Here is a 15859-nt window from a genome sequence, read left to right on the forward strand (position 1 = left end):
GTAAGGACTTTGCATATTCCCCCCGGGCCTGCGTCGGTTTTCTTCAGGTACTACGGTTTCCCCCCACGTTCCAAAAACATCTTAAAGCCGCACATCTGCAATTTTTTTGTTCAAAACTGCATTCAAATCTGATGTACGGTATTTTTTCCATTTTGTCCTTTGTTTAACAATCAGCCTAACGCACACATTCTCAGAAATGTGTAGTAATATGTACAGATATTGCAGAGCTCACCAATTATTTCTAGCAAGAGGTCTAGCAACTCAGTCACTGAGCCAAGGTACCACCATGTGGAGAAAGGGGTCTAAACAAATACTATATGAAATGCATTATTTCCCTTGTGTTGCACACATATATGATCCTATTTTCCGTGAATGGTCCTCACAAGTAATTTTTGTCCAAAGTTATGCCTATTTTGAAATGCAGCTTGATGTTGGCAATTTTAACAAACACAACACAATCTGTGTGTACAAGAGACAGGCCTTTCAGAATTTGTTCTGAGCTAAATTAAATAAGATTCCCTTCACGAATCTTACAAGATGAAAATTACATATTTTCATGTATTTTATATATTTCATTTTTTCATATATTTATTTTTGAGTGTTCTGAGATATGACAAAGATCCAAATTACGAAATCACCCAAAAATTTAAAGGAATTTCCTTTTCTGTTAACAACCACTATCCATGTTTCAAGATTCTCTCTTACATACCTGTTCAACCACAGCTAAATGTTTCCTTTATTAGGATTACAAAACCCCTTATTGAGCAATTAAAAACTAATTTTCATGTTACCTCACATTCCTTCATACAAAATTTCACCCCTTGAGACACTTGGACCAAGTTTAGAGAAACGTGAAAAGAATTATAGAATTTACACATTTAGTATTGCTCTACTTATCAAATGTTCAAGTTCCAAAAATGTCTGAAATCAATTAATTTGGTAAGTAGAGGTACGACTGTAATCACAAATGAAGGCAATGGAATCCTTATTAAAACTGGTAGAATTCTATATTTTTTTCCACAAAATATCAGATAACTCCAACCAGCTCTAAAAAATAAAAACAAAATTACCTTTTATTCACATTTGGAGGCAGCATTTAGCTTTTGTCAAACAGAAAATAATTCAAAACTTCTACTCTTAAACCATGAGGAAAGAAAATACATTTGATAAGTCTCTCCAGTCATTAGGAATTTCAATGGAGAGTAAAAAGAGGCATCATTAGAAATGTCATTTTCTTTATAATTTATATTATCCATTTTGTTCACAAGGTTGCTGGTTCTCCAGCAGCATACTTATACATGATTGGGAAAAAAAACATAAAAGTCAGAGCCTTTGAGGCAGTAAAAAAAACAAACAATGTCCCTAAACCTCTGCAAGCTGCATCAATAATGTCAAATTGTATAAAGGTCTTAGGCCCTGCAGGACTCGTTTGATTTATTACAAAAACGAACAGACGTCAGCAACTACTTTTCATACACCCTAAAATTGTAAATAAACCCGACTTTGTGATTTAAATGAGCAAAGAGCACAATATGATGTTGAAATGTGAACCACAAATTCAAGACATCCTGAGTTAGGGAAACAAAACAATTAGACGGTGGCCAGAAGTAGTGCAGGTCACATTTGTCCTAAGGTTGCTGCTGTTGTTGTTGTTGTTGTTTTTGTGTTTGTCACTTTGATGTCAGTCCAAGCAACTTGGCTTGTAGTCCATTATATACCTTCTGTGTGGAGCCTTGCTTCAACAAGTTGCGAACACCTGCAAGAACAACTACAGTCATTGAGGCGTAATAACAATAATTGCACAAATAGTACTTTAAACTACATGTAGTATCGAGTTGACATTAATGCTGCCCAAGAACCAACCAGAGTTCGACACCCTTAATAGCTAGACGTAAAACACAACCTCTAACCGCTACTATGATAGCGCAATCTCGTGCATGTACACTACAATCCCCTACTACTACGTTCTAATATCACCATTACCACCAACTACCGCCACGTTTTATAATCTGGTGCGTCTTATACTATATATGTAACATATTTTAAGATAGAAGGTAAAATGTGCGGCTTATACTGAAGAAAATACGGTGTTTAATTATGAATATATAATGCGCAACTAAATGATCATTTCATTTACAAGTAATTTTTCTAGAAATTCAATAGAAATCAAAAACAGGATAATAAAACAACTAAAGGTAGTACATGATGACTCAGAATGACCCATGCAGGCAGCATATATGCAGATTGTAGAAATTGAGAATTCTATATCTGTGTTCAAAATGCCAAACATTGGGAGCCTACTGAAATTGAAAGCGTTCAAACTTAAGCTATTGTTTTTAATGATTTCTTTACCACTCACCAGATTTCTGCTTCTCATCTAACTGCGTCTGAGGGAACTCCACGTCAAAAGTGATGATGAGTGAACCACGAAGGTTGATGTTTTCGAAATTGGGCAGTCCCTCACCTTTCTTCCACATCCTGGCCCCGGGCTTGGTTATCTTATCCCGCATGATATGCACCTAATCAACACAAAACAGGGATATAGCACTTTGACAGTACCTACAAATGATGGTGATCTCTTGATAAAAGTACCTTGTGCCCATCCAAATGAACAATGTCCATTTCAAAGCCTACTAGCGCCTCCACCAGGGAGATGGTAACATTGGTATACAGATCATCTCCTCTGCGCTCGAACACGGCATGCCTACGAAAGGACACGCCTTTTTAATCCTACCTTCATCCTTTGCACAAAATGTAAACTGAAGTTATGAATGAAGGTGGTTCCTACTTTAAAACTTTGATGCGGAAACGCAAATCTCCGGGTTCGCCGTCGATGTGAGGCTCTCCTGTAAACAAAATCAAACAGATTTTTTGTTTTTTAATTAAATTAAGTAATAAGTTACTAAAGAAAGAGTGCATTAAAAAGGGATGTCAATTTTCATTTTGACAGGAACAACATTGTAATAATGGTTGCCACTACTGGGCCATTACGACTTTCAAGCCATATCATTGTTTAATTTTATCAATATATATCGTAAACATACACAACTAATTGATGAAATCATTAATATTAACGATACAATTAATTGTTTGCTTAGGTATTATGAAAGAATTGTTCAAGGTTTGTGATGATTTCACACTCAAGGGGGGAAAAAAAGATAAATCTTACCTTAGAAAAGTAAAGTAAACATAGATAATTTACTAAACCAAGGCTCAACCTCAGTGATGTGTTATTTTCGTCTATATTTTTGTTCGAATGCTAGTTATGACAATATTGTTAGAAGCACACTATTGCAGCAATCTACCTTAGTTGTACATCTAAGAATATTCTTACCAATTGCACTTTGTGATTGATGAATTAGATTACCCCACCGAAATTATTTATGCAACCAAGGTGACTGAACGGGTTCATTTATGATCCCATTGACTTTAAACAGGAATATTTCTTCATCAATGATTCTTTGACAATACTTATCTAGTATTGTATTTCTAAAACGGACAGGCAACCACTTTTTTCTACAACAAAAAAACCTGATGCTTGCGCTGATGAGCCGCTTTAAACCCACACACAACAATAAAACATGATACTATCGTTTTTCCAATTAGAAATAATCCAAGCCTTTGTAGAGGCATGATTTTGATTGTAGCAGCAAAGGTACTGATATTTGATTTTATGCAATGCATCTGTATCATAAATATAACTGAGATAATTGTAGCCCTGAAGCTTACCTTCCCCAATAAATGGATACTCCATCTCATCTCTAACTCCTTGTTCAATTTCCACCTCCAAAGTTCTCTCTTCATTCACCAGCCTGGCACATTTCGACAAAGAATACAAAAATTCACTGTTGAGAGCACTTTAAAGGGTTTCATTAGATAAACATCAAACAAGAGGTGGTGACTCACTTTACGTTAGGACATTCATCGCACACCATCTCTTGGGTCATCTGGAATCGGCCCGGGCCGAGCTGAGTGGTCCTCATCTCTGGTCGACAATTGCACTTCCTTTGTCCGGGGGCCTCTTTGGCTACTGGTTTATTTCGGACTACCTGAGGCGCAAAATAAAAGAATGCTTGAAAGAAGGCCTTTACAAAAAGTACAAAATATAAATACTCTGTCAGTAATACTTGTGTGCCTCCTGACATGACCAAGCAAGCTGTACACAGCCTTAGAGCAGGGGTGCTCATTACATCTGCTGCTAAGGTATTACTTGTAGATTGCCTGAGAATGGGATTTGATTGAGTCTGTTTGTTTCCTTCAGGCCTGAAAAATTCTCCGTTTGTGCAGCAATTTTGCAATATGCTAAACTTAATACTCACCAAGTGTGGTACTAATAGCCTCACCTAATATAAATGACTTGTCACAGTTGCTTGTTCAGGTGTTCCTTTAATGTTGAACAGCTTCATTTTGGCACTTTTTGTTGGTAATCCCTGCCTCCAACCTCAGTGGGAGTTGGCATATTTATTCGAGTATAACGCGCAAAATTTTGTACCAAAAAACTGAAGCAAAGTTCGGGTGCACATTTTACACGAATCCCATTCGACTGTGCATGGGCAGGATCTGACGAAATCGTCTACAAGCATGGTCATAACATGCATTTTCCACATGGGACATTCAACTCACCTCAACAAAATTCCCAGAATAGACTTCTTCAAGTGTGACCTCTAAATCAAGTACAATATCGTTTCCTCTGGGGATATTTCGGTCCTGCTGCTGTCGGTTACCTCCGAACATGAAACCAAAGTCGCCAAAGAAACTGTAAAAAGATACAGAAAAAAACAGACAAAAGAATTGTAACTTGAAACAGTTATTCATATCACTAGTCTATGAAATTAGCTCAAAATTTTCAGGAACAATACACTTCAAATATCATATTTTGGTTTTTCGAAAATTACAAAATAACTTTATTATTTGCATGTTTGGCTGGAATACAGTGAACATGTATCCCTGATAAATCTTTAAGTTATAAATCCATTATGTCGCTTGAGCAATTGACTGCTTTCCAACATTTATGTTTTTATTTTTTTATTTTGTGAGATGTTTTCATACATATTTGATTTTAATTCTATATTCAGTGACTAATAAACCAAAACGATAAAATAACTAACTAAAAAATAGATAATTGATAAGATGATTGACTTAATTATAAGTAGTTAATTAACAATCAAATTGAAAAATTACAATTTCCAAAATGTAATATCAGGGTCTGTCCAATTTTCCTATCATCCTCCATTTATATTAGCAATTCTAACCTGGAGAAGATATCATTGTGTGAACCGTGGTGGCCTTCTTTGAGTCCATCCTCTCCATATGCGTCATATTGTTTCCGTTTCTCTTCATCTGACAGTACCTTTTAATAAAATACCAGAACCACAAAAACATTAGATTAATACACCTTTGAGAGTCAATCAAAGTCAGAATGATTTTCATGATGACAAAATTGCACAGCTCTGAATTAGGTGTCATTAACACTGTAAAGAAGACGCTTATGCATGCGTCAGTGGTTACATGTTATTAATGAAGAATGTATGAAACCTATTTTTAAACATTTATTTTCTGTATTGCTTATACTCACAATGGAACATCAATCAATTTTGGGCAATAACATCAGTATTGTACTTATCTTGACTGCTCCGAATTGATATAAACTTGATTTTGAAAATAATAGGATCACGAACTTAATGTTTAAATAAAAAGGGGAGTTTGATGAATATTGCGGTTAATGCAGACCAGACAAACTGCATAGGTTGAAGGTATGATATTCGAGGGATTACTGCCCAGAGTACAGGTGTACCCTTTATTTTTGAAGGTACTACCACGTAAGCCAATCAGATGCAGCCACACAGTCGACTTGACAAATCATGGCCAGCATTGTGTTTCCATCGGCAACCAAATAGCAAAGCTGGCCGAATTCCCCGGGATCTTCCGGGAGGTATTTCACGGCAAAACCTCTTTTTAAAAAAAATACTACATCTAAATCTTAGTAGGGGAATTTAAATATCATACTTCATAAGCTGCACCCAGGTCGGCGAATTTGTCCTGCGCTTTGGGGTCATCTTGGTTCCTGTCGGGGTGTAACTGAAGAGCTAGCTTCCTGTAAGCTTTCTTGATGTCCCTAACTGATGCACTCTTGGTCACCCCTAGAATATTGTAAAAATCTCGCCTAAAAAAACAAAGAAATTAATCTTAAATACAAATAGAACAGTATGTCACAACAATTATCCCGATGCTAAGTAAAAAGAAGAAAATGGCAGCGTTATGAGAATCAAAAGCACGGTTCTTCTCATGTAGTCATTCGTTGTCCCTTTCAATGACAGTATAAACACAAAAAAACGTACAAAAAGAAAACAACCACTTTAGAAGCTTTCTCGCTCTGCTGGTTGAACCAATCACAGTGGAACATGTGTACCAGCTGGCGATGCTGCGTTACAAGAACTCCGGTACAAAACCAACGACTTACCCGGCAAAGACTGCTGTGATTACCCAGAGAATGAGGCAGCACAAGGTGCACAATTTTACCCCTTTCGTAGCCATAAATAAACCCTCGATTAGATATATTTGAAGAAATTTTGAAAGAAGAACCGGCTTCTTGTGAAGGTTGGTTAGTATAGCTGCCAGTTTCACTAAAGCCCTTTTCCGGTTTGTCAAGGAAGTCCCGCCTCCCGGCAACTGGATTAATACCCCGCCCCTATTTAAAGTGATATGACACCTTGAAATGAACGCGATACAGGACATATATTATAGCACGTATATAGGTTGCTCATATGTTCTCCCAAGACCTGTGTGGGTTTTCTCTGGGTTACTGAGATAGCATACATGGGTGCATATACATAACATATATAGTATGCAAATCAATGGAACTGGTTTGGTTTGTTCTGTCAAGAGTTTAGGTTGAGGTTGTCAAGTTAAGCAAAACAAAACAAACACATCAAGGTGAAATCAGACGGTGTAGCACTGTAATATACTATTTGATATACTATTTGATGTTTTACCACAATTAAAATTAAATAATAGAACAAACATTTTAATTAATGGTGATAATAGTTTCATTTGTACTTGCTAGCGCATGCGCATGAGGATAAGCAGTGGAGGCTGTCTCCCTCCTTCATGCGCATGCGCTATCGAAGAGGGAGGCTACCCTGGCAGAACACTGGAAACACAGGGCGCCAATAAGAAGTATACGTTGGGGAGAAATGTTTCTAAGCTCGCTCATATCGCTGAACAACATCCGAGGATATTAGATTACTTGTAACACCTGAATGATTTGGAAATTTCGACCAGGTTTTCTTCCGCCAAAATGGAAAAAGCCGATGTATGGCCCTCAAAGAATGCTGAAAGTAAGTATACACTGACATGAGTAGCGTTTGTTGGTTTTCATTGGTTAATTCATCACTTTAGGCTAAAGCATTTGCAATCATTATCTTTTGAGCGATCAAAGAACAAAAACACACATTTGAAGGGTTAAAAGCACTTCTTGTTACTTATGAGAGAAAAGAAAGCGCATTAATGCGTTCGATTCCGCCGAGGGGAGGCGAGTGCAAAGTTTCTACTGCAATTAGTAAAGGCGGCAGAAGTCTGGTTGCTATGGAAGCATAAAGTGCCACCATCTTACGTCATATACATAGATGAATACATTTATATATTCATGATTAATTGGTGTTCAGCAGCGCGGTAAGAGTGGATACCGCGTCGGCCTCACAGCTCTGGGGTCCGGGGTTCAAGTCCAGGTCCGTCCATCTGTGTGGAGTTTGCATGTTCTTCCTGGGCCTGCGTGGGTTTCCTCCGGGTACTCCGGTTTCCTCCCACATGTCAAAAACATGCATGGTAGGCTGATTGGACAGTCTAAATTGCCCCTAGGTATGGCCTGGCCACAGTCCCCCTCCTCTGGCCTGGAGTTAGTTGGGATGGGCTCCAGCACCCCCTGCCACCCTAGTGAGGACAAATTTGTTCACAACTTGAGATGAGACCTCCATATTCATGTTTTTAATAGGGAGTACAAATGTGTTACTTTGAAGAGTAAATTTTAAGAAAAATTATCGCACGTGGTATTTTTGAGATAATGTATGAATCAAAAGCACATTATTAGGGTCAGTATCATAAGGAAGTCAGTAATTCATCCAGCAATGGTTATTTTTCCCCTGCAAAACAGAAAATAACCAACAAATAGTAAATGTTAATTTGCCAACATCACCTGGTTAAAAAGAGTATAGCAACTTTGTAAGTCTTGTGCACATATAAGCCATACCCTTGATTCAGTCGTCATTTTATTTAGTTATGAATACGGTTCATATGCAAGAAAATACAGTAATCCAATTTCCAACATTTTCACAGACTTGGATCCAGATAGCGTAAGCATATGGCCACGTATGGAACCCTTCCTCCTGGGTGTCCTTCAGGTGAGTGACCAATAAATGAATCTTTCCTGCTTACGGTTCTAAATTTCCTCAGGTGTCTCTGATCTTAGGTGGCTCCCTCCTCCAAATTTAGCCTCCACTACCTACGTAAGATGGCCACCTACGTACGCACCCGTGATGGTTGTTTCCCCTCCTTGTCCTGGCCCATGTGGAAACACATTGCTTGTGGCAAGCTGCAGCTTGCAGAAGACTTGGCCTGGCTCTACTTCGAGACCTTTGACCTTTTTACTAGCCACTCAACTGCAGACCGACTGGAGTGGGCTGAGAGTCTTTCACAGTGTTTAAGCAAAAGTGAGCTTGACCAGCAGAGGGGAAAGGTAAAACAAAACAACATTTTAAAATTCATAACTGTTTAAACTCTAACTGGTGGCAGATTTATATATGGAGCACATCTATTTTCAGCTGGCGTTTACTAGAGTATACAAAGCCTACCATGTATTGTTTTATTGATTTTTTTTATATAGAGCAGGACATGATGTGCAGTTCAGGAGTGAAATGTACTGTAGTGTCTGCAGTATGTCAAACATAAGCAGTACACAATCATCCTGTTTTATGTTTTTGGGATACGTTAAACATAAAAGGCAAATACAAAAATGACTACAAATTTTAACTATATCGCAATTAGGCAACATTTCATTTTTAACTAAGACCTCAAATAATTTATGCACACATTTATTTTCCGTAATACTTATTCTCACAAGGGTTACAAGGGGATGCTGTAGCCTATTCCAGCCAACTATGGAAAGTGGGTGGCACGGGTGGTTCACCTTGTTTTGGCTGTCTGCCAATCGCAGGGCACAAGGAGTCCGACAACCGTTCACGCTTAATTAATTAATCATTAATTGATGTTTCTTGTTTTCCCTTAGATGTCTGTGGACACACTGCAGTTTCTCCTTTTCCTCCACATCCAACAGCTTAACCGTGTGTCTTTGCGTAACTCTCTCATTGGTGAAGAATGGCCCAGCCATCGTGCACACTCTCCGCCAGAACGTGAGGCCAAGACCAACACCCAGAATAAGGTTATCCTCTACTACTTTAGTTGTACTATACAACTCCAACCATTTCATAACTTGGTCATAATATTGAATCTTAGCCAATAAACGAGTTGTATCCACATTTGTTTCTTCCCCAAAATACCTTATCTCCAGTTGAAGTACTACATTTGGTAGTGGACATACCTCCCGCAATCATGCATGTTCATACATTTATACCTCTACCTTTTGAAGCGTGGTCATTGAACAAAAACAGTGCCTTCGAGTAGAAAATGTCAAGAAAAACAATGTGAAACCTTAAAAAAAGACAAACAAAAACAGTGCCTTAGAACAGAAAATGTCAAGAAAAACAGTGTGAAACAGTGCCTTGGAGTAGAAAATGTCAAGAAAAACTGTGTGAAACCTTGAAAAAACACAGATTAAAACAGTGCCTTGGAGTAGAAAATGTCAAGAAAAACAACAAACAATTTTCAAGCTAATCACAACCTGCCTAGACCCGTGTGATGTGATTCTTAAACATTATTTTTTGTGTTCAGTAGAATTGGGACGACCAGGCCCACCTTTCATTTGTCCAGAGCCACCTGGTGGAGCTTCTGGAGCTACTGGTGGAGCCGGAACAACTGTCCGAGTCAGGAATGATACCGCGTGATTGTCAGGTACCGTATTTATTAGAGTATAACAAGCAAAATTGTGTACCAAAAACGTTCGCGTGGCCGTTATACATGAGGTCTTTCACTTTTATGACCAAATCCTGGTGAAAACCTGCCGTCTGTAGCTGTTATAATGGTAGATGTAAAACCTGTCTTTGTCTGCCAGATGGCGCACAAGAGCTCGTTCTCCCAAAAGCCAACCCTTTCCAAATAGGCCATATAGGGGGAGGTAAAATTAAAAAAGGTTGCTCCAGAGAAACGTTAGCAAGGCAGCCTCTACCTCGAGTCCGCCCAGAGAGCGCTATCCTCAGATAGGCTTCGCTGACACTGGCCAGTGCTCACACTTATAAAAAATAACTCAAGAAGAATGGCATCCATTGTTTGGTGAATTAGACTTTGAACAATTTTAAATATTATGATGATGAGTTACAGTTTAAGGATTTAGAATTGCATATTCTATTGTAGAATTGTGTCTTTACTACTAGTATTTTGTTTTACCAGGTTTCCGTACCCTATGTTGTGAATAAATGTTTTGTCATGGCGACGTGCTCACCATTTGCCAATTATGAGTACCAGTGCAATCTTTGGTGCGACCTGAGGAAAAAGTGAAAAAAAAATGTATATCAATTTTTAGTCACAAATTATGGGTGCATGTTATACTTGGATAAATAAGGTATGTGTAGATTAATGGTAGCTAACACCACGTAAGAAATGGCTGACCTGCACCTTGTCTGATACCAGATTTCCTTGGCGGCTGTGCGTAATTTGGGCCTGCTCCTGGAAGGTTCCATGCACCCGGGAAGCTCTGTCCAGCCTGTCCATAGGTTGCTAAGTAGAGGTCCGCTCCAAATGCACGCAGGTTACTCTGCGCTCAACCATTCTTTCCCGCTGTATCAGCTTATCGCCTGTATTCAACACCACCTTACCTCTAACCCTTTTGGCATAACATCCTGCTTGCGCTCCGGGAAGAGGGTTGCCTGGGCCCAACAAGGTACCCTTAAGCTTTAAAATTGCACAAATCCTCTCTGTAAAGCTTCCGCTGACATTTTTCTTGTTTTTTTAGTGGAAGGAGGCATAAAGCGTGCCAAGATAGCCCGAAACACTCATTTGGCCCCAGCAGGGAGCAAGATGGTGCTCATGTCTCAGGTCTGCAAGCAGACCCTGGCCAAGACCTCTGACAAAATGACGGGAGCCAACATTAAGATCCACCGATGTTCTGACGCCTACATCTACCTCCTCTCGCCTCTCAGGTTAATAGTCACTTTCAATTCATGACAGAAAAGTCGGCAGTTTAAGACACTGGAAATGAAAGTATAATACATTTACACAAGTTAGTCAGTAAAATTGTGTTCTTCTGTATCAGCGTAACATCATAAAATACAGATGGCATCCAGGTATTAATAGATGCATTTCAAAAGATCCTTTTTCATAAATGGCAGAAAATACCTTATCTTTATGAATACCTATGTTGTTTTAAATGTTTTATTAATTTTATTATGATAGACACGCTATTATGTATAATAACACAGTTTCATATTTTGTTGTCAATGTTTTATATTACAATTATTTTCTAAATATCAGAGATTTTGAAATCTAAGCAAAATATTTGTAATCAGAAACTCAATTATTATATATACATATAGTAATAGTAATGTATGTGTATGTATGTATATACATGTATGTATGTGTATGTATATATATATATATATATATATATATATATATATATCTATATCTATATCTATATATATATATATATATATATATATATATATATATATATATATATATATATATATATATATATATATATATATATATATATATATATATATATATATATATATATATATATAATATATAAATATATATATATATATATATATATATATATATATATATATATATATATATATATATAATATATAAATATATATATATATATATATATATATATATATATATATATATATATATATATATATATATATATATATATATATATATAATATATAAATATATATATATATATATATATATATATATATATATATATATATATATATATATATATATATATATATATATATATATATATATATATATATATATATATATATATATATATATATATATATATATATATATATATATATATATATATATATATATTCAAAATACCATTTAAGAATGTTTGTACACTTTCAGATACATGCATTTACTCATGCACTTTATCCAGATTCAACATTTTTACAGCAATTTGTCTGTCAACTTAGAAAATGTATCTTGTTTCTATCAAATTTCCAATTTGAGTAAAACCTTTTTACTTTGTTTCTAGGTCTGTAAATGTGGACAAGTGCAGAGATTGCACAGTGGTTCTGGGTCCAGTGGAGACCAGCGTGCACGTGCACTGCTGCCAGAACATACGGGTGGTGTGCGTGACAGGCAGGCTTGTTGTCGGGGCCTCGTCGCGCTGCATACTTCATGCCCTGACGCCAACACGCCCGTTGCTCCTGCCTGGCAATACTGAAATCACCCTGGGCCCCTTCCACACCTTCTACCCATCCCTTGAAGATCACATGGCCAGCGTGGGCCTGGCAGTGGTCCCCAACTTGTGGGATCATCCGCTAACGCTGGGGAACGACTCAGTAAAGGCCTCCGCTAACCCGGACTTGACTTGCTACCGCCTCCTGCCCCCAGAGGAGTTCCACATGCTGGTGGTGCCTTTCCAAATGGAGGGAGATACTTGTGAGGTGCCGGGGGGATTGGCTCCTCGCTATCAAGCAGCACTTGACGACAAGCAGAACAGGATACAAAGATGGCAGAAGACAGTTATGGAGGCTGGGCTTAACAAGTAAGTAGAAATCATTATAATAATAGTATTGTGTATAGACTTGCTTCAGGCAGCAATCGTAATTGATTATATGCCAACTCCCACTAAGTGGACTATTAATGGTCAACTCCAACTATTGGACTGAAAGCTGGAACAGAAAAATTAAGTGGAAACACCAAGTCGCCCCAAAAATGTGGTTCAAGAACTGCACGTTTAATTGTGCATGAACACATTTTTTTCTAGTCAAGGACTACACTTTATTTGAAAAATAAACTTTGGGAAGACGGAAAACAAGCATGTAGTACTTCTTGAGTGCCGCCCCATTTGATCCAAATGGAAAGTCACGGCTGCTTTAACAGGTATATTAACCCTCCCCCAAAAATATTTTGGGTAACACACGCAGATTGACTGGTAGATGTATTTTTCCACTCCATGGGGAAAGAATTTGGATCGAGAATTGAAGTCAACAGTCAATAACAGGGTTAGATAATGTCAATGTGGCGGTAGTGCTACAATTGCTCGAGGGCTGCTGAACTCTATATGACCCTGACTTCATAATGTAACAACTGAATTGTTTCACTTAATATACATAACTACAATAGCGAAGAACTACACCCGAAAAAAACACCACTTGGATAACATCAGTCACTATGACATACACCTCAACCAAAGTCAAACAATTCAGGGAATGGCCATTTCATAATGGAACCAATACTACTCGTCCTGCAAAGATCAATTATTACTGAAGAGACATAATTTACTAATGTTCCACTTCACTCATTTTACAATATTTTGAAGTGTTTCAGGGATAAGAGGTTGTAATTGAGGTGTGCCCTGCTTGAAGTGTCTTATCCAAGTCATTTTTTTCGTAATTGCAGTGGTACTTAAGTATAAGTGTTGCCACTTCCTGCAAAATATGTCACATTAAGCATACAGTATATACATAAAGGTCTTAAAGCTATTTGCATTTGCTGTGGGTGTACAGAACATTTCTAGTACAATGTTTTGTTGTAGCTATAATACTGTACACAATAATGTCACATTTTATTGCACATCATAACCACTACATAGGTATTTGTTACATAGTGTAGGTGGTAAATTGGAACAATTAAAAACATATTTCCATTGTCGTATCCTATTTTGATATATTTTTCAGAGGGTGGGAACACAGTAATTTGTATTTAGTTATTTTATATATATATATATTAAAAATAAAAAAAAATAAAAAAACTATATATATATATATATATATATATATATATATATATATATATATATATATATGTATATGTATATGTATATGTATATGTATATGTATATGTATATGTATATGTATATGTATATGTATATGTATATGTATATGTATATGTATATGTATATGTATATGTATATGTATATGTATATGTATATGTATATGTATATGTATATGTATATGTATATGTATATGTATATGTATATGTATATGTATATATATATATATATATATATATATATATATATATATATATATATATATATATATATATATATATATATATATATATATATATATATATATATATATATATATATATATATATATATTATAATTAATTGATTTAGTAATAGATATGATTATCAAGAAATGAGTAAATTGACATACGAGCCTACTGTATAGTCAATATAAGTGCCAAAAACACCAATAGCACATTTACTGAGCAGGTCTTCTTGTGTCTGTTGATTACTCCTAAAATCTGTTGTCTATTCTGTGAAAAGGGAGCAAAAAGGCAAATTCCAGGAGCTAGTGGAGGCAAAGTTCTACACGTGGCTACAGGAAACAGGTCACCGGCAGGAACTGGACAGCCTTATCCCGCCTTCCGTGTCCTCACTGCAAGTGTCTAATGGGTGCTCAGTCACTGAGATGCCAGTGAACAAAGTCATGTTTGTGAAGACAGGAGAGACGATTGAACAGTCACCTATGGCTTGTTGAACCATTGACTCTCTTCATTGTGCGAAGGACTTGCCCATAGTGAGTACTGTTGTTTTTTTTTGCATTCAAACTACTGAAGGGAAGGACAAAACTTGTCGTTTTGATTGATTATATTAATATTGTATAAATGTGAATAAGGCTAGCATTCAGTAGCTCACAGACTTCCACAAAACCTGAAAATAACAAAGCAAATGTTTATGATTGAACCATTACAAATAGGAAATAGAAATGGTATTCAAAGGAATTTGAAAATGCTAAAATAGCTGATTCAAAAAATGGTTTAGCACTCTGTATTTATTTGATAACCAGTTGAAAGTCTAAATATCATTTTGGAATCGTGCTTTGTTGAGTGCTTCAGTACAACAAGAAAAACGACTCCGGTAGAATTCCCATTTTTTTCAGTTATTGGAAATGAGATCTATATATTATGCCTTTTGTTAGGTGATGAATATAGAAATACTAAGTCAGTCATGTATGTAAGTTTCAACTCACGTGCTTCCAAGTTTATTTTTCTATAAAACCATTGATTTATGTATATATTATATTTTTTAACAAATTCATTCAGCCTAAATGGCTCCTTGTTTGCACTTCTTTTGTTTAATATGTTAACGTTTCTCTGTACATCAGAAATGTATATATGGTTTGATTGTAAATGCCCCCCCCCCCCAATAATGAGCTATTAAAAAAACAAGTTGCATATTGAATTGGAGAAATTTACAGTAAACACGTGGTGCATCCTTTTGTTTCCCTAAAATAAAGATATTCATGTAAAAATCTTTTGTGACTTTATCATTTTTTTCATTACAAAGATTTCAAATGACATGGTGTCACTGGACAGCATCTGGATGCGTCCACAAGGCAGGTGGGGGCAACCCAGGGTAGCTGGCACATAAAATATGTTGGGGGGAGGACTGGTGTTGGATGCAGCGAGTGGACGAGTGGGGTTATTGGACGCTTACCATGCCCCGCATTCATTATGCAGTAATCCTGCCTCGCTTTTC

General features: G+C 36.6%; 2 protein-coding genes across 3 annotated transcripts; one reads left to right on the plus strand and one right to left on the minus strand.

Moving 5' to 3' along the window:
* Nucleotides 1–1043: 1043 nt before the first annotated feature.
* On the minus strand, nucleotides 1044–6663 carry dnajb11 (DnaJ heat shock protein family (Hsp40) member B11). Its single transcript, XM_077728779.1, has 10 exons — nucleotides 6461–6663; nucleotides 6007–6163; nucleotides 5253–5350; nucleotides 4624–4756; nucleotides 3907–4049; nucleotides 3730–3812; nucleotides 2789–2846; nucleotides 2593–2704; nucleotides 2360–2519; nucleotides 1044–1756 (listed from the first exon to the last, which is right to left on the minus strand). Exons 1-10 carry the CDS (start codon nucleotides 6532–6534, stop codon nucleotides 1671–1673), a joined length of 1104 nt encoding a protein of 367 aa, XP_077584905.1. The 5' UTR covers nucleotides 6535–6663; the 3' UTR covers nucleotides 1044–1670.
* Nucleotides 6664–7100: 437 nt separating this feature from the next.
* Nucleotides 7101–15634, plus strand: tbccd1 (TBCC domain containing 1). 2 transcript variants are annotated; one of them, XM_077727951.1, is made up of 9 exons: nucleotides 7101–7337; nucleotides 8332–8396; nucleotides 8465–8731; nucleotides 9281–9433; nucleotides 9946–10062; nucleotides 10798–11047; nucleotides 11120–11306; nucleotides 12395–12910; nucleotides 14645–15634. In XM_077727951.1, the coding sequence occupies exons 1-9, from the start codon at nucleotides 7298–7300 to the stop codon at nucleotides 14856–14858; spliced, it is 1809 nt and encodes a 602-aa protein (XP_077584077.1). In that variant the 5' UTR covers nucleotides 7101–7297; the 3' UTR covers nucleotides 14859–15634. The 2 variants fall into 2 exon arrangements, with proteins under 2 accessions (XP_077584077.1, XP_077584078.1); XM_077727952.1 differs by having other exon boundaries at nucleotides 8488–8731.
* Nucleotides 15635–15859: the final 225 nt, after the last annotated feature.

Source organism: Stigmatopora nigra, chromosome 11 (assembly GCF_051989575.1).
Source record: "Stigmatopora nigra isolate UIUO_SnigA chromosome 11, RoL_Snig_1.1, whole genome shotgun sequence".
NCBI lineage: Eukaryota > Metazoa > Chordata > Actinopteri > Syngnathiformes > Syngnathidae > Stigmatopora > Stigmatopora nigra.

Coding starts and splice junctions, on each gene's coding strand:
- dnajb11 (XM_077728779.1), bottom strand. CDS start 6,534: ATGGCTACGAAAGGGGTAAAATTGTGCACCTTGTGCTGCCTCATTCTC. Junction 6,164..6,460: donor ATCACAGCAGTCTTTGCCGG/GTAAGTCGTTGG, acceptor TTGTTTTTTTAG/GCGAGATTTTTACAATATTC. Junction 3,813..3,906: donor GATGAATGTCCTAACGTAAA/GTGAGTCACCAC, acceptor GAAATGTGCCAG/GCTGGTGAATGAAGAGAGAA.
- tbccd1 (XM_077727951.1), top strand. CDS start 7,298: ATGGAAAAAGCCGATGTATGGCCCTCAAAGAATGCTGAAA. Junction 8,397..8,464: donor TCCTCCTGGGTGTCCTTCAG/GTGAGTGACCAA, acceptor CTCTGATCTTAG/GTGGCTCCCTCCTCCAAATT. Junction 11,048..11,119: donor GGTTGCCTGGGCCCAACAAG/GTACCCTTAAGC, acceptor TTGTTTTTTTAG/TGGAAGGAGGCATAAAGCGT.